Below are 26,839 nucleotides of genomic sequence, written 5' to 3'. Positions count from 1 at the left end.
CCATCGAAAGAACCTCCAACGCCGGCTTCGTGCATGTAACATCATCATCTCACATATTATTCTATACCCCAACCACCATCATGGCTCGGAACCCAAAGGAACAGTGGGAGAGGCTCCAAGTGATTCTACAGAACCGCGGAAGCCGTGGAGGCTTTGGCTTCGGCGGTTTCCCATCCGGCGGTCGCGGTGGCCTGGGGCTGTCGGGAGCTCTGCTCTTGCTCGGTGTCGGAGGATGGGCTATTTCAAACTCCCTTTTCAACGGTGAGAATACGAGAGTGTATGTGCTTGTGTCTGGAGGATGGCTAACGGAGGTGATCTTTAGTCGATGGTGGTCACCGTGCGATCAAGTACTCGAGGGTAGGTGGTGTCCAGAAAGAAATCTACAGTGAAGGTATGTCGAGCCAATCCTACCTCCTCTCCGCTTCTCTCCTTGACTCCATGCTAATTATTATTTTTTACGTCAGGCACACACCTCAGGATCCCATGGCTTGAAACACCGATTATCTATGATGTGCGCGCGAAGCCGCGGAACATCGCCTCCCTTACTGGTACCAAGGACTTGCAGATGGTGAACATCACCTGCCGTGTTCTGTCGAGACCCCGAGTGGATGCTCTTCCCCAAATTTACCGTACTCTCGGACAGGATTTCGATGAGCGAGTCCTCCCATCGATTGTGAACGAGGTTCTGAAGAGCGTGGTTGCGCAGTTCAACGCTAGTCAGCTCATTACTCAGCGTGAGAATGTCGCCAGGATGGTTCGGGAGAACCTTGCGCGCCGAGCGGCTCGCTTCAACATCGCCCTTGACGATGTGTCTCTTACGGTATGGTTCCTAGCGACGTCCATGGTAGTAAAATGTATGGCATACTGACCTTTACTAGCACCTGACCTTCTCCCCTGAATTCACCGCCGCTGTCGAAGCCAAGCAAGTCGCCCAGCAGGAAGCTCAGCGTGCGGCCTTCCTGGTCGACAAGGCTCGCCAAGAGAAACAAGCCTTCATTGTCCGCGCTCAGGGTGAGGCTCGTTCCGCCGAACTCATTGGTGACGCCATCAAGAAGAGCAAGAGTTACATCGAGCTACGTAAGATCGAGAACGCACGCCACATCGCGCAGATCCTGCAGGAGAGCGGCGGCAGGAACAAGCTGTACCTGGATTCCCAGGGTCTTGGTCTGAATGTTAACGCCAACACCGACGAATCGAAATAAGAATTTTTCTCTTTAAGGAATAATGACTAAGATGGCTCCCTGCAGGACATGCTCTTGAAGAAGCCTAGCCTCGCTACTATATTGAATTAGTTGCATCGATCCTCATTACCGGCGCTATTGATGTCGCTTGAAACGGACGACCTGGGGAGTGCGGGATAGGGTATCTGTACAAATAGTTCCAGTGTTTTTTAAGATTCTCAAAGCAATCAGGCGAAATGTTTCTCTTCTCTTTCAAATATGATCTGACTTTGGAATATAATAATGATCCGAACTAGAATGCTCCCTATGACTCGCTGTGTTTGCTCCGCGGAATGCGATTGGCTCCGCCCGCGGAGCTGGCCGCGGCGGAAATTTTATATCGGCGGGGGAGCAACTTTTTAATCCCCAAGTTTTACACTTCATAAAGCTGGCCTTGACCCAGTCACTTTACTGCAATAGAACGGCTGGTACCTCCAATTTATTTATTTAGAACCATATTATCTCAATCCTCAAACAAATCCACCAGAAGGTAAATCCATCCCAAAGAATGAATGCCCCGCACCACTATGATAATCCCATTAACCCCTCTGTCTGACAACTACAAAAAAGAAAAAAGAAAAAGAAAAGAACAGAAAAATGACCGACCCAACAACGACCCTCAACGTCGACCTCGACATCCAAGAAATCCTCCTCGCCGCCTCGCAACACAACATCCCCAAACTCCGCCAACTAGTCCGTTCCAACCAAACAGCCGGCAACCCCGTCAACGTGAAAGACCCGGAAACTGGCTACGCGCCGCTACACGCCGCCATTGCGGCCTGCGAGGCTGACGATGAGCCGAACGGCGTGCAGACGAACGGCGAGCAGGCTGATGAGCAGAGGGGGGTTGTTGAGGCGGGGGTTGCGACTGTGAGGTTTTTGCTGCAGGAGGGGGCTATTTGGAATGATTTGGATAATAATGATGAGACGCCGGGGTGTCTTGCTAGGAGATTGGGAGTTCAGGAGTTATATGAGATGATTGTTGATGCGGGGGTTAGGGCGGAGTTGCTTTTGAATCGGTTGGATGGGTATGAGGAGATTGGGGGGGATGAGGATGAGGATGAGGAGCAGGGGCAGGAGGAGAGTGCTGAGGCTGGGGTTGAGCAGACGGTTGATCCCGAGTCGGTTCCTCAGTTGGTTGAGGCGGTTGCTGCTGCTGAGGCGGCGGCGGAGACTGGTGGTCCCGATGTCACTAGTTCTCGGTATCTTGATTCCAACTTGACTTTCCACAATGACCGGTTACTGGATCAAGATCAGAATGGTGTTATGATGGCTTGGGAGACGGATATTATGGCTAAGTCGGCGAAGAAGTTGCTGCCTACGTCTGGACTGCGCGCCCTGAATGTTGGTCATGGTATGGGCATTGTGGATGGGTTTATTCAGGAACAGTCGCCCGCTGAGCACCATATCATTGAAGCACACCCGGAGGTTGTTGCGGAGATGAAGCGGAAAGGTTGGCACCAGAAGCCGGGAGTTACGATCCACGAAGGCAGATGGCAGGATATCCTTCCTGACCTGGTCGGACAGGGGGTTATGTTTGATGCCATTTACTACGATACATTTGCCGAATCATACGCCGACTTCCGGGAGTTTTTCAGCGAGCACGTTATCGGACTGCTCGAACAAGAGGGAAAATGGAGCTTTTTCAACGGCATGGGGGCTGACCGGCAGATCAGCTACGATGTCTACCAGAAGGTGTCTGAAATTGATATTTTCGAGGCTGGGTTCGATGTAGAGTGGGAGGAGATCGAAGTGCCGAAGTTAGACGGCGAATGGAACGGTGTACGCAGACCGTACTGGCAGATCGAAAGCTATCGTCTGCCTCTGTGTAAATATATGGATTAGAATTATCTCTTCGTTTCATGAAATCTTCCAGCTGCATGACTCCAAAAAATGATTATTTCTCTCGTGCAATGACTCTTCCTAATATTTACCTTCATCACCAGCCCAGCAGCAATTCGATGCTCAGTTGTGTGCATATAGCTGCCGGAAACCAACATCTGCGGACAAATCTTAACATTTGAGGACTAATTGCTATTAAAGTCAACTTAAAGCACCTGACATAATAATTATAGGCCAGCCAACAAAGCACCATAAATGCTGTACTACCGTCACTACTAGCCACTACTTTGTAGTATACTTACTGTACATCTCGACCCAGACACCGAATCTCTACTACTAGTACTAGGTAGTATCGTTCCCCCATCTACGCAACCTACAACCCAGACCAGTTACCAACCCAATACCACCCCAAGAGAGAAACAATGAACTCCTCCCCAATCTACTACATCTCCACCTCTCACAGGGACTAAACCATCTCCTCAAGAGTCCACCACATCCTCGCAAGTCTCCCTTTCCAGGCCCCGGTTGATACAACCCCCAAGAGAACAAACCTCTGGTGTATCTACTTATCTACATCAGAAACTACGTCTATCGCGCTGGACTGCCAGCATAGTTATACTATCCCTGGTAGTATTTTGTCTGGGGGTTCGAAGGCGTAAGTTATCTTGTCTGAGATGGATAGCTCTGTGGGTCCGGATGCGTAGGTTGAGTTTGGGGTTTTGTGGGATTTTACAGGTGGGTTTTGGTGGAGGGTGGGAGGGAGAGCTATGAGTTTGATGGGGATGGATGGGGTTGGGTGTTGGTTTTGGGTGACCGAGTTGCTGGAGTTGTCGCTGCGGGTTGGGATTCTTGTGGATAGCGGGCAGGTGGGGAAGGATGCGATCAAGAAACATCATGGCCTGAAGCGGTGGATTTGGCTTTGGATCAGGGGGCGTATTGTTAGAAGGGGTTTTCGTCTGTTGGTAGACTCTTGTCTGGGATTAATTCTATTAAAATGAATACAAGAGCTTCATGGATACGATACATAGACCAACACCGGACACCCGACCATCCCTAGATAACCCGTCGAAGCTATGCAATTGACTCATATACTGACGATGCATAGCTCGCTTCCTTTCCGTTTACATGTTCCGTGGCATCATAATCATCATCCGGTTACAGAAGGCGGCCTCCAACACGCCGGATGCTCCGTCGTGCTCCCTCACCCAGAATATTCACGTACCCTTCGGTCTCCAGCGTGCGAACTGCTTCGGTGAATTGGCCGCCATCCACCTCGCCGCTACTCTGTTCACTCAGGGCACGATACACGTCACCCCAGCGAGGGGTGGCACCTCCGCCGCTCAGCTCGTCGATCACCGCGAGCACAGCGCGCTTCAGAGCGCCCCGCTGGCGCCTCTCGCTCGCACTGGTGCCTTCCGTGAGAAGACCCATATCAATCAGCCCAGTTCGGGAGTCTGTAGCCGCCTGTTTGATGGCAGACCGAATCAAACGCACTGCCTCTTCGACGTCGTCCGCGGTCACCTCCGTCGACAATCGCATACGTGCGTGGGCCTCTGACAGTCGGATCATGGACTCCAGCTGACGAGTGGTCGCCGTGATTCTTCGGTCAGAAGAGCGGATGTCATCGCCAAGCTTACGCATGTTCACGTATGCATCCGAGAGGGCTCTGCCAGCAGCCGGTGTGATAACGGGATGAACCTTCGTCTTGGCGTAAGTAATATAGGCCGTCAGGAACTCAACGGGCTGTGGGTGATTAGCAAAATGTCCGAGTAGTATGTTGTCTCTCACTACTTACCAAGATTTCCTCGTCGCTTGCATTTTCCGGCTTGTCCTCCAAATACATGTTCACCAGATGCTTGGCCAACCGACGATCTTCTTGCTCATCCACACGATCCAAGACCAGATATACCAAATCGAAACGCGACAGTAAGGTGGGTGGCAAGTCAATGTTCTGAGGAACAGGTAAATTGGGGTTGTATCGACTGCCAATAGGGTTTGCCGAGGCAAGAATACTGGTTCGAGCATTCAGCGTAGTAATGATACCGGCCTTCGCGATCGACACAGTCTGCTGCTCCATGACTTCGTGCAAAACGGACCGTGTGGATTCGTTCATCTTGTCGAACTCGTCAATACAGCAAATGCCACCATCCGAAAGCACAAGGGCACCGGATTCTAGAACCATCTGGCGTGTGTCGGGGTCTCTAGTCACATAGGCTGTAAGACCAACAGCGGAAGAGCCTTTCCCACTAGTATATACACCTCGAGGCGCAATCTTATGCACATATCGAAGCAGCTGGGATTTCGAAGTCGAGGGGTCGCCGCAAAGGAGCACATTAATGTCACCACGGTAGCGCGGGTTACCGCCCTTCTGGAAAGTTTTGTTAGTACCTCCAAACATCTGAAGGAGGATACCCTTCTTGACATCGTCCATCTCATAGACGCTAGGAGCGAGAGACCGAGAAAGCAGTTGATACACGTCCGGCCGGGAGGCAGTTCGCTTAATTTTCTCCTCTTCCTCAACCGTAATCTTCCGGGTCTGCTCGACATCTCCAGCAGCCTGCTCTGACAGCTCTTGCTCAATCGTTGTTACGTCAACGCCCAGTTTCCGGCGATCAGTCTTTTGGACGTGCAATACATCGACATAAGTTTTGAATAGCGCCTTCTGGGTACGTTGTCGGGGATTCACGCGCACGGGGTTGCACCGAAAAATGCCGGTCACTTCAACTCTATCACCTGCTTTGCAAACATCCACCATCTCATCGTACACGCAAAGTGAAACTGAGTGAGGAGTTTGGCCGTCGGGAACACTGTCCGGTGTTTCTTGCAGCTTGATGACCTGCTTGTCGGCAAATATACAGCGGTTGTGGACAATCTCCATGGAGTTTCTTTGCTTGCAGGCATTGCGTGGGCAGATTGTGGGTTCTGCGATCTTACCACGATCGATATCGACCTGTACATCGTGGTTGCACACCTGACAGCGGAAGAATGCTAGATGCCGTTTAGCGAACGTTATCCAGAAGATTACATGTACCCTGAGCCTACCTTCTTTCATGTCCGGAATAATGGGTGTCGCGCGAATGACGAGACCCTTGACGCTCACCAACTTGTCCATATCTAGAGCGAATGTAAGCAACAGAGTCAGTGAAACCGAGGAGCGTGGGTCGTCGGCATACCAGCTGGATCAAGGTCTCTCATATTCACGCTGGAATCGAGACCGAATGGTAGAACCTTGAAGATCTTTGCCTCAACTTCACTGACGAGGTCCGGAATTTCGGTCTGTGGCATCCGGCCAGTCTCGCTCATAGCGTCCGAACTTGGGACGGCAGGCGCAGAACTCAAACCTCTCAAGTTAGATTGGTTCCGCTGGTTCTGAACTCCTAGGCGCTGCACTTCCTTGGTCGCAAGATCAACCATCACATCCTTGATAGATTGATCCATCAGAGGGATGATCTCCTGGGGGTATGCGTGAAGTTGATGCCACAACTTCTGCGTCAAGGGGTAGGCCTTGAGATTCTTCACATCTAGACTCAAGCTAGTCACACCCAATTGACGCATCGTGTTAAGCATGTTGATGTACTCTTTCTCTTCTGCGGCATCTCCCATTCTGCGGGTCTCATCTTCCGTGGCACCCTCCGCCCACAAACGATATTTGGTTGCAAAGTTGTAGAGGAAATTCTTGAACGCGGACATAGAGTCCATAATAGATATGTTGGTACCCCAAATGACACGGGTAGAGCCACCACCCAATGCGTCCGCCTCGGAAGTGTCGGGATGGATGTTCGAGAAAGTTGCATCTGACTGTGGCTCTCCATCGGCGGATGGCATGCCATTGGCATCAACAAAATCTCTCCGGCGCCGACTAGGCGTAGATCCAAAACCACTCGAACGAAGATCATTGCGACGGGATGCAACGTTGCGATGACCGCCTGCGGCAGGGCGAGGAGACACAAAAAGACCACTGCTACTACTAGGGATATCGGATCGTCCTGGCTGGAGACTGCGAGCGCGAGTGGGGCTAGAGCTTGACATGTATCGGATTGGGGAAGAGTCTGCCATATGTAAGTAATCTGTAAAAATATCTAAGAGGTGTAAAAGCTCGCCATACCTCTGACATTGGGACGGTTTGCCCGAGGTGTGGTTTCACCCTCCATGGTGGAGGATGCCCTGATAGGAGAGCTGGGCTCATCCATTCTGATATCTGGTGTCTCAGCGCTGGTGTTATTGTCTTTTGCGGGGGAAGACTGAAAAAACATCGGCGACGACGACGGTACGGGGCCTTCACCCCTTAGACGACGAGAAGCGCGTGGTGTCGTCTCTGCTCTAGGAGTGCGACTACGGCGCGATGAACCCGGAGAAGACATTTTGAGTCGGTCCTAATAGATAAAATTGACGCTATTAGATGGAGGGGTCCGGACCGACGACAAAAGTTGGTGGAGATGATTGTTGGGTGAAAAGCACGGGATGCGTTGCTGAGGTTTCTGCATTGTGGTACCTGAGGCTCTCAATCGCGTACCGACGCGTCCCACGCGTTAAGTGGTCCCACGTGATTCTTAGCCTGAGGCTTCTATCGGTTCATGAGATCAGGGTCAAGGACACTGACCAATCAACGGCGAACACCCCTTAGGGCTGCTTCTTTACCGAATCAGGGATGGTGGAGCATCCCTAATGCGGAAGGATCTACATCGTGCAGATTCCAAGAAAAAACGTAAGAAGAGCGAACAAGAGACTCAAAAGGACTCCCAGAGATAAATTAGGACCAAAATCACTTTGCGCATTGTTCTTAACGCTGGCGCTAGACCGGGGAAGGATCAGAGGGGGCATCCCCCCATAATTCTGTGGCCTAACCCTTCGATTAATTAAAATTCAGGGGAATGTTGACGGTTGAAACAACATCCTAGTTTCAGCAGGCGCTGGCCCTTGATGTCATTTGGAAAGAGATCTGCCCAACCCCAGCGCTTTTCCTACAAATCGTGGCGCTGACTTGACAGCGAGCTGGACGGTGAGTGGCTAATTCACTTACACGGTCAACGCCGCTACTGTCATGCCTTTATATATACTCTGGTTCTCCAGATAACTTCTTTTCTTTCTCTGCTTTTTGTTCTTGGACGCCGCTCTGACCTCATCCGCCTACATCACAACCGCGTCAAAACACAATGCAACCCCAGCTTTGCCCTTCGTGACTTGGAAGCTGCAGTATTGTCTTGTCATCAACACCATCCGATCAAACTTGAATGAGTCGGGGCATCTCGTCGCTACCTTTCTTAAATCTGCTCTGTTCAAAGGTGTTCTACCTCGTCCATCGTCTTTTACCTTTGTCTTCTTTGCTCTCCTCCTTTTTTCTTTTCTTTTTTTTATTTTTTTTTAATTTTTTCCCCGTCGGGCAAGCGACTGCATGAACTTCATTATTTATAGCGATGGCTGAAGATCTGGGAAAAGCCCTGGAACGTGCTGGTGGTACTGGTCACAAGAGCGAGGGAATTTTAATCAATACATTCCTTGCTTCTTTAGCCACTGCCGTCGTCATTTTCGCCGTGCAAGTCTTACTCTTTTTGCTTCTCAAATCGAAGCTCACCCGCATCTAGTGAGTGCGACAGACAGAAACTGCCATGGATTAGCGCATTGCTGACTGAATATCGTTAGTCAACCAAGAACCTACCTGGTACCGGATAGGGAGCGCACCGAACCATCCCCCCCTGGACTCTTTCGATGGATCATTCCTGTTTTCCGTACCTCTAGCGCCGAGTTCATCCAGAAATGTGGCCTGGATGCATACTTCTTTTTGCGGTACCTGCGCATGCTTCTCAAGATCTTTGTGCCCCTAGGATGTATCATCTTACCAGTTCTGTTGCCGTTGAACAAAGTCGGCGGTAAAGACCAGAATTTAAGGAACGGAACTGACTCTAGCAGCCAGTGGAATGTCACTGGTCTGGACCAGCTGGCCTGGAGCAATGTCACTCCGGAGAACACCAGCCGATACTGGGGTCATTTAATCATGGCCATTATCACCATTTTCTATGTATGCGCCGTGTTTTACGATGAATTGAGAAACTATATCCGTCTGCGACAGGCCTACTTGACGTCTCCACAACATCGTCTACGAGCGTCTGCGACGACAGTCCTGGTGACAGCGATACCAGAACGATGGCTCACTGTTGAAGCTCTCGATTCACTCTTTGATGTTTTCCCCGGTGGTGTTCGCAACATCTGGATCAACCGCAATTTTGATGACCTCAACGAAAAAGTGAAACTGCGAGATGCATTAGCATTGACGCTGGAGGCTGCGCAGACAGAACTGATTATCAAATGCAAGAAGGCCCAGTTGAAACAAGCAAAAGCCGAGGCGAAGAAGTCTGGAGTCAAAGCCAGTGCGACTGGGAAACTGGAGAAGGAAGCTACTGACAGAAAAGCTACGCTAATGGCTATGGATGCTGGTATCAGTTCTGGTGATCCACACCAAGCACATACACTTGCGCAGGTTTTACATCAGGATGGCTTGTCGAAGCAAAAATCTGGGCCGGAGAAGCGTAAAAGGCTGAATCCCTTTGATCCCGCCCTGGAGGCCGCAGAGGTGGTTGGCCACGGTGTGGGCAAGCTTGGGAAGTCCGTTCTTGGGGGCTTCAAAAAGGTTGAGGATGGAATTGATGGAAAATTGACTCGGTCGGGCGGTTTTGTTCCAGAAGTCTCTGGTGGGGCCCGAGAAGCCGCTCGTCTGGATAAAGCCAGTCCAGGGCTTCGCTCAATGGATTACCCTCGGTCGGAGACTGGTAGCATGGGCGTAGCTGACTGTTCACAAGCGCGTACGGACGGTACTACTTCGAACATTACGGGTGCCGCCGGCGGCTCAAAACCCAAAAGACCTTTCTGGAAGACTCAACGATCGAATAATTCAAAGACGAGCAAAAATAGCGAACCTGATGAGCTTCCTTTAACGAGACGTGAAAGCAGCTCCATGGATGGGGACAGGAACGAGGCACCGATTGAGAAAGAGAAGGGCAAGAGGGACAAACGAAGAGCCCGAACCGAGGGTGAACAATTACAAGGCGAGGAATATCCGGTCGCGTATAATGAAGAATTCGACAATGAGGACTTTGGAGAGCCTCTTTGGAAGAAATATGTCAAACCAAAAGTTCGCGATACCATGCGACTGCCAATCTTTGGTCTCAGCTGGATGCCCTCGCTCCCGCTTATCGGCAAGAAAGTAGACACCATCGATTACTGTCGGAAAGAAGTGGCACGTTTGAACTTGGAAATCGAAGTGGATCAGCAACACCCTGAGAAGTTCCCCTTGATGAATTCTGCCTTCATCCAATTCAACCACCAGGTGGCTGCGCACATGGCTTGTCAGTCAGTCAGCCATCATGTTCCCAAACAAATGGCACCTCGCATAGTAGAAATTTCTCCGGATGACGTGATTTGGGACAATATGTCAATCCGCTGGTGGGAGCGCTACCTGCGAACCTTTGGTATCCTGGCCATTGTCATTGGTATGGTTATTGGATGGGCTTTCCCCGTGGCGTTTACAGGTTTACTGTCTCAGCTATCTTACTTGGAAGAAGCGTTTACATGGCTCAAATGGATTTCCAAACTACCGGAATGGTTTGTCTCTGCTGTGCAGGGTATTCTGCCTGCCCTATTTCTAGCCATTCTAATGGCCATACTGCCCTTGATTCTCCGGTTCCTCTGTCGGACCCAGGGAGTTCACACTGGTATGGCTGTCGAGCTCACAGTTCAGAATTACTATTTCGCCTTCCTATTCGTTCAACTATTTCTGGTCGTAGCGATTTCGTCCAGTTTCTCCACCATCATCAACAATGTCACGAATGTCACAAGTTGGCCCGAGCTGCTTGCGGAGAACATTCCTCTTTCCAGCAACTACTTCTTCTCGTATATGATTCTTCAAGCCATGTCGGTGAGTGCCGGTGCTTTGGTACAGGTCGTGAACTTAGCGAGCTGGTTTATCCTTGGGCCTCTGCTCGACACGACGGCCAGAAGAAAATGGGCACGGACTACGAACCTGAACCAGATGCAATGGGGAACTTTCTTTCCGGTCTATACCACCCTAGCGTCGATAGGTATGTCTTCGCCTTGCCATTAAATGAAAGATATAGTACTGACATTTGTAGGATTAATTTACTGTGTTATTTCCCCTCTCATTTTGGTGTTCAATGTGATCACGTTCGGCTTGTTTTGGTTTGTCTACCGATACAACACTCTATACGTCACCAAATTTCGCTTTGACACTGGTGGGCTGCTCTTCCCCAAGGCGATCAACCAGTTGTTCACGGGCGTCTACTTTATGGAAGTCAGCTTAATCGGTTTATTTTTTTTGGTCCGTGACGTGCAGGGCACAGTTGCCTGCAAGGGCCAGGCGATTTGCATGATTGTTGTTCTTGTCCTCACTGTCGGATACCAAATTCTGCTAAATGATGCTTTTGGCCCCCTGATCCGTTACCTCCCGATTACTCTGGAGGACGACGCGGTCCGTCGGGATGAAGAGTTTGAGCGTGCTCAACGTGCCCGACTAGGCCTGCTCCAAGATGATGAGTTGAACTCTGATGAACATGAACTTCCTGATCAGGACGAACAACGGGATCGCCCCACGGATCGGGCTGCTCAAGATATTGAGCTAAAAGATATCGAGGCGAGCATGGAGCGACGCACCGAACCCCAGGCAAGGAGGCCTAGTCTCGGGCCTAAGCGTCAGTCTTGGGCTGACAGGTCTTCAAGAGGGCGGTCGAAGTATTTTGGGGCCAATTCTGACAGCTCGGTTCCCACGGTGCAGCGTATCCATGAGCAAATCGTGGAGGATTCCGAAGCGCAAGGCCCTCCCACAAACCAGGTGGGCCCATCACTGTTTGCCGGTATCCATGATGAGCTGGAAGATCTCACGCCCGAAGAACGTGACCAGCTAGTTCAGCGAGCCTTTCAACACGACGCTCTGCGAGCGAAACGTCCTGTGATCTGGATTCCTCGGGATGATCTCGGTGTCAGCGATGATGAAGTGTATCGGACTCAGCGGTTCAGCAAGCACATATGGATTAGTAACGAATACCAAGCGCTGGATGGCAAGTGTCGCACCATCTTCAGTCGCAGTCCGCCGGACTTTTCGGAAGTGGATCTCATCCAGTTATGAGTACTGTCTTTGAATTTTAACATATTGACCACAAACATTGTGGTTAGCTACGACTTTAGATGATGAATTCTGATTTAGCCCTTTGTTTTCTTCAGCATGGGTTGGCGTTGGACGCGAGGGAACCGTATACATATTTGACAATGAGGTAGGAAGGTCCAAGTGGATGTATATACCTGTCTTCTCTTCAAGGTTAGAGACTATGAATTGAACAAATAGAACTTTATAACCCGAGTCTACTTTTCCAATGTACACAGGCTATGCTGATAAGGTGGGGGGGGAAATGGCGTGGCTCCTGGGTTTGTCTCTTCTTACAACTCACAATACACAATGGGTTCTATTTCTCATTGCAGATATGATATGAGAGGGTATCGGGTATCGGCACTCGATTCCATTCCATCTGCCGCTGTATATCCAGTAGATCGTACTGCTCTTTTATTTTTTTTCTTTCACCGAAAATAGAGTGAGCCAATCTTCACTCTTCCTTGAAGAAACCCTAGTCACAACAAATAAATAGTAGCCAAAAGTAGAGCATACAAAAACCACATTACGATATGTATGCATGTCATATCTAATGTACGAATAATATTTCCTCCCAGGACCTGTACCTTCCACTATATAAGGACTACATCCGTAAAATCAAGTACGTACCACCCTTCACCTGAAGCTCGCCTAAAGCCCTCTAAACCCCACTCTGTAACCCGTAACCCTTCCCCTCCCGGTTGACCTGTCCTCAGCTACAACTTTGTATTGACTCATCTTATCTGCAAGTATTCGACATCGAGCTCGACTTCCTCTTCAGGTATCGGATAAAGGCCTTTCCGATCATCCTACGGCCCTCAGAAACTGCTTTATCTACTGGTCGAATCGAATCAAAGGCGTCTCGGCAGGCTATTTTCGGGACTTCGCAAAACCCCTTTTCGACATCATCGGGCCTAATTAGTAGCCTTGACCGTCACTATCCTCTGATTTGGTGTCGTTATCCGAGTTGGCTGGATTTTACTGGACTCTCGCCCTCTACAAAGCGCATCTGTAGATAGAAGAGTATCCTTACATTGACTGTAACTGATGCCCTTGCCCAAGATAATTTACATCCGTCGAGCTGGTGGACACTGATATCGATGTAGACCACACCGGCGCTGGCGCTGTCTAGTTGGCCCTATTTTGTCTTGGAAAAGCGGAAGCAGCAATCTATGACGAGAAGCTCCAGGCCTTCCCTCGGATTTCTTCCCCGCTGCGGCTGAGTACGCAGATCTCTTATTACAACAAGGCCGGTACGGCGTTGCCAGCGACTTTATCGCGCAATGCCTTTCGACCTAGCAGAAACCATCAGAGCAAACCTACGCTCCGGATCAGAAGTTGGTCCTGCAATCGCTGAAGGCATATGCACATATGCTATGTCAGGAAGCTACTGTTGCTGCGTTAAGGGATGCACGGGGTATTTCTAGGTTTCTCACCAAGGAAACTACACATAGCATAAGGCCAACAAAGGTGGGTTAGTCTGACCCTCCTTTTCCTTTAGTATGAAGTCCTACTATATCGGACCGATATTCTCGGAGCCAAGATGTTGGTGATAGTGTGGGGTCAGTCCACTACAACGATAAACTAAGCTTTGATAACAAACCTTAATCAGCCATATTTGTCCGCATTTAGTATAGACTCTTTTTGATTATGGAGTATATGAATCCGATTTTATTGGTCCCGCTCCGTTCGACTACCGCTAGATTGCAGGCTTCAATTAATATCAACGCATCATAGATAAAGTTTATAGGCCCAATTTAGTTGATCGCGCAGTATTTCTCAGTCCTTCATCAACTGGAAAACCAAACCGACTCTTTTTTACACAGGCAGTGGTAGAAACGACAAAGCCAAATCTCCTGTGCAGACTTTCAGTCTCCAGAACAACTTGCCCCTACTCGATCAAAAATCAACGTCGGCTGAAGGTCTAAGCTTGCAACTCAATTTATTCAACAAAAAATTGGTAGTGTCTGTATACTGGAAATGAAAAGTGAACTTGGGGTGAGATGGAAATATAGAGAATGGGTTCTTGCATTTGGAAGAGGCGGTGGCACCGGATGGCGTGGCTATACTTTATTGGTACATTCTAGCTCGGATGACAGAAAATCGTACTAATGGTCCAATATGGCCGGTTCATCAGAGAATGGCACAGAGTGGCCGGGTAATATGACTTACATTAGAGCATAGGTATAGATAACAGCTAATAGGATTTCTCATTCATGAACGTCTAACTGTCCTCCTAGTGGCATTTCTAGATACCAGAAATTCCAACCAGTATTTTGCGCTATCAAAATACAAGCTAAATACCTAAAGGGCTGAATTCTCGGCAATTAAGCAGAAGAGAAACCGATGCCTAAGGGCTCGAGGACTTGAGGGTCACCAGGCCACAAGCTAAGTTATTATATGGTAGATAGTCCGCCTTGTACAGGCCACATCTCTGTAGAGTCTAAACATGCTTAATTTCATCATTCTCCCTAAGAAGCTCTTAGCTTGCCGTATAATTGTTAACATTTGAGCGCGTTGAGGCTTTTCTGGCAGACCCTCTAGGCGCTCTACTCATGTTTAGTATTCTGCAGGATCCGTTATTACTATTGAATGTAATAGCTTACTAGATAGATGTTCTCAGCTACTTGACAGTCTGAGCGATTTGCGGCTGAGCAGAATAGTAAGCCTTCTTCTGAGGAGAACTCAAGTATTTATAGGCATAGTTGGATAATACAAATGTTCCTCAGAGTGGTCTAGAAGATTGGAAATACTATTCTGTTCAAACCATGATGACGTGTGGGAAAAGTCCTTTTAATGCTGTGTTGCTCCGAGGCCTCGCCATGACCCTCAACCCGACCCGCAGTCTTCAGATCACTCGCTCGCGTTCACATAATCTGTGTATGAGTCTATATAATATATCCAATTAAGGCTATAAAAAGTACGTAAAAATATATAATGTTCCTGGTTTTATAGTTGTTTTCAAAAGCGAAGGTCACCCGCGGGTCATGGCAAGGTCTAGATGCATGTACCGAAAAAAACTCTGACAAAGTCTTTCCATATTCTGTTATACTGGGTTCTGCATCTGGTGATACTTCTCCTATACAGTCACTTATGACAGCACCACCAAAATACTCACCACATTCGTTCCAGAATAAAACAGAGACTTAAAACGAAAAGATAGCCAAATTGGTGTATCATATATTGATACTGGCCACAGCAAACAGTATCTTTCTGTTATGATATAAATTATCGAACTTTACGAACATATGGGAAAGCTACTGTAGGAAACTCAGATAAATCCACCATAGGCCACTTCATGCTTGGTGCATATGTTAGGTCTGAGCCGTAGAGATTTCCATGCCGTAGCTGATCACCTCTCGATACCCGGTACCACCTGACGCCCGATTTTCTGGATAACTTAACCAAGCTTTCCTCAAACGGCTAAAAACCTAGTCTAATTTTCTCATATAAGGTACAGATCTCATGACTTTCATAAAGATATACCTAGTTCTCCAAAGCCGTGATTTATGCTTCATCAACGGCCGGTCATCAAGGCTCCGGAGCATTTGGAAGAATACGGTCAAAATAGAAAAACATGGAAGACTCACTGTCTATATGTCAGGAGAAAGGTACATTTTACTATTAGATTCGCTGTTATGACTACGGCTACTACCTGGAATTGAGTAATATATTGTAGCTTTTTATTGATAACATACATCCACTACTTGTAACTCATGATTGATTCAGCTGGAATCTACTGTCATGTCCAGTCATACCTTTTATAAAATGAAAGTTGCTATTATAGTAAACCATTCAATCCAACAGATTATTCATCGACTCCTTCTCGTGGAATATGACGCATAGGACATGAGGATACCGCAAGAAGCAGTTCACAAGAAGAAAGAAGAATACATTTGACTAGGAGATTTAAACCTGGGGATGGGCAATATAATACCAGTAAGCACCCAACAATTTGCTGCCGTCGATATAATTCTTCCTGCTCAGTTTCTCATTCGGGCCATGAGCACCATCATCAGACTGGCCCACCGGAAGCAACATGATACTCGTATTGGGCTTCAAGGCATTCTTTAGATCCAGCGTAACGCCGATACTATTGTAGTGTAGTTGTCAGTGTAACTATACTGAGCGCAGAAACATACTGAGATTGAAAAGAAAAGTCACAAAAAAAAAAAAAAAAAAAAAAAAAAAAAAAAAAAAGAAAAGAAAAAAAAAAAAAAAAAAAAAAAAAGGAAATACGCAGGGTACAAGAAAACTAACCTTCCACCCTCGCGAGTCAGATCTGGTTCTGTATTGTATACTCTTCTTGTCGCTGCAGTTCCTGCCGTGAAATTTGCGTCATTCGTATTTCCAAGCCACCATGGTGCAGATTCACCAAACGCTTTCACTTCACAAGTATTCTTAGTGCCCAATTTCTCAAACTCCTGCTCTAAATACTGCACCACCAGGTCCCCGACCTTCTTAATGTCCATGCTTGGCACCGTTCTGATAGAGAACTTCCCGGTCACCTTGGGGTAAATGGCTGTTGTCTGGTTCTCACTGGGATCCGCGCCGTTAATGCCATGAATGGTGAGGGAGGGGTATCTCATTCGGTGCATGAGAGTGTCCCTGGCTTCAGTGTAGATTGCTGCCTCGCTGCGAATAGTTTGCTTAAACTCATCCATTTTGAAATCAATCTTTTTGTAACGCTCCTCCTCCTCCTTTGTAACAGTATCCACCATTTCGTTGATTCCGGGGATCAGTATGTTTCCGTCGACGTCGGCAAGCTTAGACAGCATGATTATTAGTTCGGTCATGGGCTCGTGGACCGTTCCTCCGTATATGCCACTGTGAAGCGGCACAGGCGGCTGCAGTCCCTGCAGGGGTTTTTGGGCGATAGTAATGGTGAAATAGTTGATGCCTCGAAGACCATAAGTCAGACATGGCTTCCTGGTGGTAAGCCAGTAGTTGTCGGAGATGCACACTGCGTCAATATTTTCAAACAACGCTTTGTTTTTCTGCGCAAAGTCGGAAAACCCAATAGAGCCGGTCTCTTCCATTCCTTCAAAGCAGAACATGAGGTTGACTGGAATATCAACCCCCGCCTCCTTATAGGCCTCAAGGGCATTCAGCCAGGCGAGGACGGGTCCCTTGTCATCAGTTGAACCGCGCCCATATAACTTCCCGTTTTTCTCTGTGAGCTCCCAGGCTGATTGATCCCACCCCGGGCCTTCTGGTTGAACGTCGTAATGGCCGTATATAAGGATGGTTTTCTTGTTGGCGGCAGGCGTCGGTGGGTATTTGCCGATAATGACATCTGGTAGCTTGAGAACCGGTTTTGTATCCGGTTCATCTCCCAGCGAATACCGTTGCACTTTTGCTCCTAAGTTTTGAAGTTGAAGCTCAAGAAAATCTGTCATCTGTACTCGGTAATCAACGCGGGTTAACGAGGTAGACTAAAGCACACACGCATTCTCGAAGGATGGAACGAACGTACCTGATAAACTTTTTCGCGTCCTTTGGTGGTCTGATCAGAGGACACCGATTGAATCGCGATCGCGTTTGAAAGCCCTGGACCGGCTTGGTTAAGACTGACTTATGATTTTATACATGCGCAGAAGAACCCACTTTTTTTGAAGACTTCGGATAGGTCGTCGATCCTATAAAACGCGCGAGGCAGTAGTTAGCCCCTGGTAGACCGGACCGGCCCAATCTTTGAGCCCCCTTATACATACTTGTTGAAGACCTGATCCAATGTATCAGAAGACATGTCTGATTATTGTTCTGAATGAGTATGAGCCTTGCTTGTCGAGAAAGAGCTCCCATGTATGATCAGGAGTCAAGAAAAATTGAGTAGCCTTATGCTCCACGAAGAGACGCAGAAGGGCGGTTGAGGGAGGGATAAGCCAAACACAGTTTATGTGTTTCATGACTGAGTCGAATGTCGGTCATCCGTGGAAATTTCATCGATACGTGTGATTGAGGTGGGGAATGAATGATCCGTATACCTCGCAATGGTGGTACGTATATCGAGATCATGGCTTCAATAAGTCCAATCAAAGCTATGGCTCTCGAACGGTGGAGCATCGCGGTACGGTCTCCTAATTCGAAGACCTCTTTCACCCTGAACAGCCGTGGTAGAATCAAAAGAGATACCGACGGAACCACACGGATGTTCCAGACACTTGAGGTGGTATTATATGGGGTCGTAGATATCATGACTTGGCCGGCGAAGACACGAGCAGAAGTAACTGTTATGGTTTTTTTTTTTTTTTTTTTTTTGAAGTAAAAGCTAAATACTACACTTTGTTTCTTGAGTAACAGCAGTATAGTGGGAGGCATTCCATATGTTATATCAGAAGTGACGACGATGAAGAACTGATTCTGTGGCATCCTAGGGTTCAAAGGTATCGTTCTCCACATTTCAAACTTAGTAGCCCAATGAAAGCTTAAGAAAACTATCCTAGCACCTGTTATATGATATGATCAATATCACAAGATAAGAGGGCAATCATACTGAGCAAGGCATAGACTTTTATTCCTGTCTGTATTAAGATAATTTTGAAGTCTTTTGGAAGGCTTTGGATCAGCGTGTATCGGTTAAATTGCGCCAATGCAACGAAAGCCAGGTTAACATTGAGCAACACAGGTAGTGTAACCTGAAGAGCTGAAAATAGCTTCTGTCGAACTCATCAACCAAGGAATTCTGACATGAAATAACCGTGACTTGCCGTTGCTTAAGGAATGCAGGCCCATATTATATGTACCAAGTTACTGTTGTTAAAGAAATCATCGCCAATAAAACAGAGTCATATGAACATTCAGTAGAAACAGAGGCACAGTGTTGAGTTTACTATTACGAGATTAAAGGGAAGGCAATATCGCAACCAAATGGTGTTCTAAAGAAAAAAGAAAAGAAAGGCTTGAATATATTGACCTACTTTAAAGCATACTACACACCGACAATACTACTGGGTAAAAAGGAGATGAGCGATCTCAATGGCCAAGTTCTTAATGCAAAAACAAGCAATTCTGATGCTAACTCAATAGAAGATCCATAACCAAGAAAAATTCAAGATGAAAGGAAAACAGCTATAGGATAATCACGGATTTGCGTTCTATATGACATTGATATGATAGCCAATCCTAAACTATCATTCATGGTGCTATACAGCCCTATCAAACCTTGTTGGGGTACCCGGCGGCGCGCTGAACGAAGAGAAACGCAAGGGTGAACTCTAATAATCTAGTCAGATAACCGGAATACAAGGGCATATAAGCTCTATGGATACTAACCGGTGAAAGAAACCTTCTGGTCGAGGTTTGCATCGAAGAACTCCTCGAATGCCTTGGCGCCTTCCTTGCCGTAGGACTCTTTAAGGACGGTCAAGTCGACCAATCCTGCATCGTACAGTCAATGTCTGATTCTATATGAGTGTTTAAACCTATATCGGTCCTTACCATCGTTGTCCACGTCCTGGATACAATGTCAGTTTACAGTTCAGCACTGTGTTACGGGAATGCAATTGACATACCATGGTCTTGAATTCCTGCACCAGACCCTTAACTGTCTCCAGGGAGTAGGTAACGTCCTTGAAGTAATTAGCACAATGAATTATAAAGGTTGAGGTACTGGTTCCTTACGGCTGGGTCGCTCCCTTCCATGATCTCGTTGTAGAGCTTGTTGCTGGGCATCTTGGCGAACGGAGCGTTAGAAGAATTGGAAGGTGGATGTTTTTGTCTGAATGGAGTTGATCTCTGAGCTTGTATTATATTTTGATTTGAAAGGGCAGACTTTTCCTCTTTATAGAGATTTTCTACGGCAGAAATACACCATGTCTATGTTAACATGGTCGCTTGCTGACAGGTTGGGGCCAAACTGCAGCCGTTCACATCTCACCCTGCATATATGGGTATTCAGCTCACTATGCATTGAAGGCTACGGAAGCATAAGCTTATGGAGAAAGGATATCTCAAAATCTGACTCTTCGTCTCTGGCTATTTCGTTTGTAATCCTCACGACACATGATCAGTGCAGCTAGGGAAGATATGCGATGATTGAATGGACTTAAAGTCGCTCAGCCTTGTTTCCCAAGGGGATAAAAGTCAGCAAGGATTATAGTGTATGTGTTCGGTAATGATGCAGAGTTATTCTCGAATCTTTCCTCTCAGGGCTATACTATCATGGGTTGCTGGTAAGCAATAATCAATTTACAGAAAATCATGTCTCTTATAATAATATAATCTATGTGATCGCGATAGATAACGTACAATATGTGCTCGCCTTTTACTATTCTGAGTCTATTAAGTCAATAGGTAGGGAGTGTTAGAAGCTTATTGATGGATTAACATAGATTTCTCCTCTTCATCTAGGCTTAGTGGAGATATATTGTATTGGAGTAGCTGATGATGTATACATATGATAATATATTAGAAAGATGATATAGAAATATTAATTTATCTTATAGAGTTGTACATAAAGTTCACAAACCACTCCAAGTCCTGTCCATTCTACCAGAAGAACTGCGACAAACCCACCAGGAAACCTCATTTGTCCATAAAGCCACTCTCCGTCTCCAGCCAGGAGGTGAAATCCTTCAAGCCAGCTCGAACCTTCCGCAAAGCCGAAATATCAGCTCCATATCCCGAATCATAGAACCACCGGAACATATATCCCAAATCCTTCATAAACCACATGAGCAAACGGGCAAGGAACCCAAACGTCAGGGGAACGTCGCGCCCCGTCTTCGCCTTGAAGGTTCTGGCCATCTCTTCAAATGAAAGTTCATCACCTGCTAGAGACAAGCATTTACCTCGATATTCATCAGGGTTGACGAACGCCTGTATGACTCTGGACATGGTTCCCGTTAAGCTGGGAGAATGGGGGCAAGAGGCCGTAAGCAACATGCGTAAAGTATTAAATTACATGGCTGAAAAAGGAGGATATTCAATCCGATAAATACTTCGAAGAAATAGCATTTCTACATGAATTCTTGGATATCGTTTGGTTATACATTGGTAATCTTGCCACGATCGGGCTTGAGAGGAGTAGTTGGACCCATACTCCATTAACCTCTGCAATTAACAATCAACTTGAACTATATTGGCCTACATTGGCCATTGATATTACATTCGAGTATATCTGATATCACAAGAATTTATGTGCTATGCTTCATGAGATACCGATCTTATCACAGGAGACTCCTTCTTCCTCCAAACAGCCCGCGTTGAAGAAACGGAGCTGCTCTCGGTGCAATCAGAGGAAAGTGAAATGCGATAAGACGCACCCCTGTGGTGCCTGCATGAAGGCCGGTATCTCATGCCATTTTCCAGAACCGAAACGGGCGCCACGTAAACTGAACCGACCCCCGGTTAGGGAGCTGCTCAAGCGCTTGAGGCAGCTAGAGGAGGAAATCGAGCACCTACGGTCTGCGCGTCCAGCTATCGATGACTCCGTGACGCCTTCGGCGCACAGCGAGCTTGATAGGCACCATACATACCAAACGCCTCGCCCCATAGCCCAAGAAATTCCATTAGGAAAGCTAACGGTTAAGGAAGGAAAGAGCCGGTATGTTGATGGGGAAGCTTCTGTAGCGCTAGGAAACCAAGTATGATTTGCTCACACATTCATCCCACTATTGCCTAATGGACCGTCGCGCAGGTCGAAGAACTTCAAGATTTGGTAGAGAGCTCTTCGGATGAGGACTCCTACCCTTCTAATATCAACGCGGGCCCCTTTGGCTTGCCGCAGTCGGGTTTATTTGGAATTTACAGCCCCAACTGGTCCTTTGGCACTTTTCGTCGGCATTATCTCCAACCAACTCAAGTCGAGGCGCTTTGGCGCATATATCAGGACAATGTCGCGCCATTGGTCGCCATTCTCTACAAACCCACTCTGGCCCAGATAGTACAGAACGCAACTTCTGGTGTCACTTTGGACTACCCTCGTGAGGCTCCGTTGTTATCCGTTTGTTTTGCTGCCGTGGCCAGTGTGAAGCCGGAACAGTGTCCATCGTTGCTTGGTCAAGACTATAACACAGCTTTCCACGATTACAAGTTTGCCGTGGACCAGGCCTTAGGGCGGGCCAATCTTATTGGGTCTTAAAGTTTATTTGTTTCCTTCAAGCTGCGGTGCTGTTTCTCCTGTGCTTTCGCGTTGGCGGCGACACACGGCTTACCTGGGCCGCATCTGCTGTTGTCATCCGTGTTGCACAAGGGCAGGGTGTTCACCGTGATGGGCAAAAATTCGGATTATCACCTTTCGACACTGAGATCCGTCGTCGATTGTGGTGGCATATCTGTATCTTGGACATGCTATCCTCGGAAGATCAGGGGATAGATACCCAAATACAACTGGGAACGTTCGACACACAACTCCCAACCAATGTTGATGGTAATGATCTTACCCCTGATATAACAGAACTACCACCAGGTAAGCCTGGTTTTACGGATATCACTATCTGCATTATTATGGGCGAGACATTCACTAATCTATACTGGCCACGCCGCTCGTTGAGCAAAGTCTCAGAGATGTCCTCGAGTGACCGAGAAAACCACGTAAAGATAGTGGGAGAGCGCATCCATCAAAAGTACATCGATCATTTTGACTTGGATATCCCGATCCATTGGGTATCCGCAATGATTGCGCGACTTCATTTATCCAAAGAATGGCTGGCGGTGCATTTCCAAACCTCATCTGGCGGCCTCCGTGACCCGGAGCTTATACATGACTATATAGTTTTCTACACAGCAGTCGAGCTCGTCAAGTTTGCCTATCTTTTGCAAATTAATGAGGACATGACGCGGTGGAGCTGGCTATGAAAAAGCTACAAGCAGTGGCATGCCGGCGCGTTCATCCTTTTGGAAGTTAGCTTGAGTTTCATGTTTGCCTGCCCTCGTAAGCTATACTGAACATAGTCTAATTCGGCTTGCTGAGATTCTCGACGCTCATTCTACCAATATACCAGGGAAATAGCTTCGACTGTGAGTATACTCTTAATAGAACGAAAACTCACAACCTTGTTTGGACATTATTTTATCTCTCGAATACATGCCTATCTCCTTGCAACATAGGTCCGGAAGAATCGGGCGGGTTCCGCATTGAGTGCATCTGTTTATTGTCCGTCCTCGGACACCGAGATACAAGCAGGACTGTCTACAGGTCCTCTGATCAAACCTGGGCTCGTCAAGATTATCACTAAGACCTCTCTTCAAGGCTAGGAAAGCTCCAACCTTTCTCATCATTCCCTCTGTCAGGACTCGGGTGTCATGGGCTCTGTTCAAGTGTACATTCCTAGAGTTTGAATATGCGGCATCCAACTGAAACAGCGGACTTGTGTTCAAGAAAAAGACATGTGAATACGTAACATAAATCTATAATTTTGCTCTAACTGTCATTAGGTGGCCAACGAAGAGGCTTATTCACGAATTTCTTGCATGAAACCTGAATACAGTGGTATGAAATTACCTAGACCTGTACCTCGCAAGAGCCAGTGCAGAACAAAGAGAAGGAAGTAACAACTCAAGGTAGTTAGCTAGGCTTCACCCACTAGCCGCCTACCATCTGGGTGCAGTGAACATGAGAGGCTACCACAAACATCTGGTTATGTGTTGGATCCCTACGTGCAAGACCTTTTCTGATTTGATTTGTTCTATCTCCCGTCTTACCTTAACCGGGCATAACTTCATTTAACTTGACAAACATGCTGTTCCCCCCCAGGACCTAGTCTCAGCAGTCTTCGTATCGCTTCGCCGTCTGATATCCTACGGCTCGGCATAGTCGCAAGAGCTAGATTTCGATAATCTCCTCTCTTCCGATGGGAGAGGAGTCACCTTCAAGACTTCTCTGTAGACACCTTGCTCTCATATAGAATGCAATTCACTGATGCCATTTAGGACGACGATATGATAGTCCTCGTAGTTGAAGACGAGTTTAGCCCCAATGAAAGCGACTCTACAGAAGCAATTATGCCAACATACAACGGCTGGACACCCCCTCAGTAGGCGAGAAGGTGATTGTCAGTGTCATGGCGGTCAAACTTGAGGGAGGTTCAAAACATCATGGTCAATCTAAAATGAAGCATGGTACATGAATCACCGAACAGCCTTTATCTTGGGTTTATCTAACATCCCGAATAGGTACATACCCAGATCTCCCGCCAGATCTAGGCTGTGATATTAATCGAAAGCATTACAACTCGTGAGGAAGTAAGGTTGGTATGGCGAAATAAAGGTACTGTCCCGACCACTCCTCGGTGTGAACATGCCTGTTGTACACCCGCCTACAGGGGACGTGGCCACGAGACCAGAATAGTTCAACGGGCCGTTGACCCGTGTAACTTGGATAATTTTAGTCAGGGGGTCAGTGCCGCGGAGATGGGAGTGAACTTGTACAACAAGCTCGGGTATCGGTTTGTCTGTTTGATACAGGACTTGCGTCGGCTGGTGCTCATATTCTTTCTAGTAGCATTGAGCATTCTAGAGTACTGTCATTAGTGTTTATTCTTCTTAATCTTAATATTCCTTTTTAGAAAGAGCTTCGAGTAACTTTCTCATATCTTTTTATTGATGTACTAGCTTGCGGATATGTCAAACTCAACCACTAGAGAAATAGTGTTGAAGAACACTGGTATGGCTTCACAAAGCAGCACGTTTATAGGGACCAGCTCCTCAAGACTTTGACCCTTACTTCGCATCTAAAGATTGATAAGGTATATCTATACTCAATTTACGTACGTATGATACGCTGTAGTAGTGATTGCAGGAGACATGTCGTGTTAGTTTCTATAGGGGTTCCTTCGCACTTGCAGCTTTACCATTACGATGTTATCTGATACAACAGACGGATATCGTACTGACATATTAGGAGCTAGAGGAGAATTTGCCTGCCGTCAAACGGCCGTTGGTTATGTAGAACCAGTAGGAAACCTCCCGCTGCTTATATGAATGAAAAATGAAATGCAAGGTGATGAACCTCGGGGAAAGTACGATACTCCAAGTTCGGCATTTGAACAAGACCATTCCTAGATGCCAAGAGAGGAGCTAGTACAGATATGCTTAAGCAAAAGAGGCTTAATTTGGACTGGCGAACCATGATACGGAGGCTAATGCAATCCTTTGCCGGATTTGAATGGTTCAACTGTTGAGGAGCGGTGATTAGAGAGGAAGCGTGTTGAAGCGACAATCCACGCCAACGAAACAAAAGGCCAACTTTGGCCCAAGAATGGTCCTCATTACAATCTTAGGTATTGTTGTTAGTTGTATAGATGACCCTAGATGAAGGCCTTTCCAATATGGAATAGTCCTGTTATTTGAACTCGTTGCACGGAGTACTTACTCCGTATGTTGGTCACCTTTGCCCCAAGTTCGGACCCTTGCTTATACTGCCCTTCTTAAGTTTTTCCCTTGCCCCCTTGTGCTTGTCGTATGGATGATATGACGCTGTGATTGTGTCAATGTCTCATTTGAGGATTATTTTTGGATACCTCTGGGACGTCCTAATTGGGAAATACTGCACGTGTGCCTTGTTGCAAGTCAGACGATACTTACATTATGAGAGGGAGAGCAGCAGCAGCCGCTAGTACTTTGTCTTTCAGGCCCTTGCAGTCGAGGCGCATACAATTGATGGTGTGGGGCTTTTTCCCGCAGACCTTCAACCGGAGTGGATTCCAGATAGCTTTCCGTTGACAAGTACGTATCAGCTTGTTTGTTAGACTAGCCCTCAGGGTCATAATACGTATTACTTCATGAGTTTGTGGCTGGATTGTCTCGGTCAGTGAGCCGCTTTTGATCAGACTTTAATTTCTTTTTTTGGGGGGTTTCTTTTATTCTTTTCTTTTCTGTTGATTTCGGGGTATCCCCATGCAAGCTTTGCCGGAGAGGATAGTCGTCTCAGCGAGATTCTTCCGGGGTTTATCCATTCTGTCTCTAGTGGCATATGACGCCCGCTGATCAAAGTTTTGTAGGGAACATTTCTTGTATATATGATGTGACTGCACAAGCTGTCAGCCTATTAAACAGTTTTCACCATAGGGAGGGAAACTCATGGGTGCTACCTTGCTTCACCCGCTGCGCACAATTTAATTTAGGAACACAGTGTACATGTCAGTACAGTCCACGTATTCTTTACCCAGTACAATAGCTCCATAGTATCCATCTCGTATAGGCAAGGGAGGGGAGGTCTGGTTACCTACTTAGATTGGAGTTCGAGTCTGCGGAATCTTTATGGTCAATTTGACCAGATAATTAGCTTAGAAAACATTTAGGACTAAGACCACAACGCTCCACCACTAGTCACGCACATGTTTAGGTGAGTGGCTGTAATTGCAAGGACAAGCAATGAGGTGACAGAACGTGCTTCACTAAGTCGATCCCGGCTTAGTTCCGTTCAGTCGGTTATTAAGGTATCGTGGTGCCGGGAGTGTTTTGAGTGGTCAATGCATGGGGCGGGAAAGAAAAGTGGGCCTCGTTCTGGCAATACGTCAATACTGTACCGAGCTAGTCTGAATTGAGCTCCGCTCCAGGCCCGTGATGCTGAGGTACAAGCATCTTTCCATTCCCTGTATCGTAGCATCGTTCATCTTCGACTACTCCAGAAGTGGAAGGGCTGGCGTGAATTTTCCTTTTCTTTCTTTTTTCTCGTTTGCCA

At 47.3% G+C, this 26,839-nt stretch overlaps 8 protein-coding genes across 8 annotated transcripts; 4 read left to right on the top strand and 4 right to left on the bottom strand.

Annotated features, from left to right (window-relative positions):
• The first annotated feature begins 21 nt into the window (after positions 1-21).
• On the top strand, positions 22-1,583 carry BDW43DRAFT_281760 (prohibitin subunit PHB2). The gene is made up of 4 exons (XM_032042553.1): positions 22-261; positions 323-391; positions 465-820; positions 879-1,583. The coding sequence occupies exons 1-4, from the start codon at positions 81-83 to the stop codon at positions 1,200-1,202; spliced, it is 930 nt and encodes a 309-aa protein (XP_031898673.1). The 5' UTR covers positions 22-80; the 3' UTR covers positions 1,203-1,583.
• Positions 1,584-1,608: 25 nt separating this feature from the next.
• rmt2 (protein-arginine N5-methyltransferase) lies at positions 1,609-3,111 on the top strand. Its single transcript, XM_032042552.1, has 2 exons — positions 1,609-1,710; positions 1,791-3,111. The coding sequence occupies exon 2, from the start codon at positions 1,818-1,820 to the stop codon at positions 3,063-3,065; it is 1,248 nt and encodes a 415-aa protein (XP_031898672.1). The 5' UTR covers positions 1,609-1,710; positions 1,791-1,817; the 3' UTR covers positions 3,066-3,111.
• Positions 3,112-4,056: 945 nt separating this feature from the next.
• Positions 4,057-7,528, bottom strand: BDW43DRAFT_281755 (MCM DNA helicase complex subunit MCM4). The gene is made up of 5 exons (XM_032042551.1): positions 7,168-7,528; positions 6,236-7,111; positions 6,105-6,176; positions 4,858-6,050; positions 4,057-4,805 (listed from the first exon to the last, which is right to left on the bottom strand). The coding sequence occupies exons 1-5, from the start codon at positions 7,421-7,423 to the stop codon at positions 4,218-4,220; spliced, it is 2,985 nt and encodes a 994-aa protein (XP_031898671.1). The 5' UTR covers positions 7,424-7,528; the 3' UTR covers positions 4,057-4,217.
• Positions 7,529-8,446: 918 nt separating this feature from the next.
• On the top strand, positions 8,447-12,195 carry BDW43DRAFT_320622 (putative DUF221 domain protein; the record flags this gene model as incomplete). The annotated part of the gene is made up of 3 exons (XM_032049112.1): positions 8,447-8,643; positions 8,703-11,134; positions 11,186-12,195. Exons 1-3 carry the CDS (start codon positions 8,477-8,479, stop codon positions 12,193-12,195), a joined length of 3,609 nt encoding a protein of 1,202 aa, XP_031898670.1. The 5' UTR covers positions 8,447-8,476.
• Positions 12,196-16,122: 3,927 nt separating this feature from the next.
• Positions 16,123-17,962, bottom strand: BDW43DRAFT_312750 (uncharacterized protein; the record flags this gene model as incomplete). Its single annotated transcript, XM_032047424.1, has 5 exons — positions 16,123-16,306; positions 16,474-17,612; positions 17,690-17,763; positions 17,821-17,852; positions 17,928-17,962. The coding sequence occupies 5 exons, from the start codon at positions 17,960-17,962 to the stop codon at positions 16,123-16,125; spliced, it is 1,464 nt and encodes a 487-aa protein (XP_031898669.1).
• Positions 17,963-19,371: 1,409 nt separating this feature from the next.
• Positions 19,372-19,887, bottom strand: BDW43DRAFT_312749 (uncharacterized protein; the record flags this gene model as incomplete). Its single annotated transcript, XM_032047423.1, has 5 exons — positions 19,372-19,430; positions 19,489-19,593; positions 19,654-19,669; positions 19,728-19,784; positions 19,837-19,887. 5 exons carry the CDS (start codon positions 19,885-19,887, stop codon positions 19,372-19,374), a joined length of 288 nt encoding a protein of 95 aa, XP_031898668.1.
• Positions 19,888-20,887: 1,000 nt separating this feature from the next.
• On the top strand, positions 20,888-23,013 carry BDW43DRAFT_320619 (uncharacterized protein; the record flags this gene model as incomplete). The annotated part of the gene is made up of 4 exons (XM_032049111.1): positions 20,888-20,899; positions 21,390-21,800; positions 21,854-22,255; positions 22,300-23,013. The coding sequence occupies 4 exons, from the start codon at positions 20,888-20,890 to the stop codon at positions 23,011-23,013; spliced, it is 1,539 nt and encodes a 512-aa protein (XP_031898667.1).
• A 2,155-nt stretch (positions 23,014-25,168) lies between these two features.
• BDW43DRAFT_281754 (uncharacterized protein) lies at positions 25,169-26,381 on the bottom strand. The gene is made up of 4 exons (XM_032042550.1): positions 26,247-26,381; positions 25,741-26,183; positions 25,529-25,632; positions 25,169-25,431 (listed from the first exon to the last, which is right to left on the bottom strand). The coding sequence occupies exons 2-3, from the start codon at positions 25,920-25,922 to the stop codon at positions 25,584-25,586; spliced, it is 231 nt and encodes a 76-aa protein (XP_031898666.1). The 5' UTR covers positions 25,923-26,183; positions 26,247-26,381; the 3' UTR covers positions 25,169-25,431; positions 25,529-25,583.
• Positions 26,382-26,839: the final 458 nt, after the last annotated feature.

This window comes from Aspergillus alliaceus (genome assembly GCF_009176365.1).
Source record: "Aspergillus alliaceus strain CBS 536.65 unplaced genomic scaffold BDW43scaffold_32, whole genome shotgun sequence".
Taxonomy (NCBI): Eukaryota; Fungi; Ascomycota; class Eurotiomycetes; order Eurotiales; family Aspergillaceae; genus Aspergillus; species Aspergillus alliaceus.
This window is presented reverse-complemented; position numbering and strand designations above follow the sequence as displayed.

Bases quoted from the DNA above. Each gene is read 5' to 3' on its own strand.
- BDW43DRAFT_281760 (XM_032042553.1), top strand. From the start codon at position 81: ATGGCTCGGAACCCAAAGGAACAGTGGGAGAGGCTCCAAGTGATTCTA. The intron at 262-322 runs GTGAGAATACGA...GGTGATCTTTAG, and splicing joins TTCAAACTCCCTTTTCAACG to TCGATGGTGGTCACCGTGCG. The intron at 821-878 runs GTATGGTTCCTA...GACCTTTACTAG, and splicing joins TTGACGATGTGTCTCTTACG to CACCTGACCTTCTCCCCTGA.
- rmt2 (XM_032042552.1), top strand. From the start codon at position 1,818: ATGACCGACCCAACAACGACCCTCAACGTCGACCTCGACATCCAAGAA.
- BDW43DRAFT_281755 (XM_032042551.1), bottom strand. From the start codon at position 7,423: ATGTCTTCTCCGGGTTCATCGCGCCGTAGTCGCACTCCTAGAGCAGAG. The intron at 6,177-6,235 runs GTATGCCGACGA...CATTCGCTCTAG, and splicing joins GAGAGACCTTGATCCAGCTG to ATATGGACAAGTTGGTGAGC. The intron at 4,806-4,857 runs GTAAGTAGTGAG...AATCACCCACAG, and splicing joins CAAGCGACGAGGAAATCTTG to CCCGTTGAGTTCCTGACGGC.
- BDW43DRAFT_281754 (XM_032042550.1), bottom strand. From the start codon at position 25,922: ATGACCCTGAGGGCTAGTCTAACAAACAAGCTGATACGTACTTGTCAA. The intron at 25,633-25,740 runs GTAAGTATCGTC...ACACAATCACAG, and splicing joins GCTGCTCTCCCTCTCATAAT to CGTCATATCATCCATACGAC.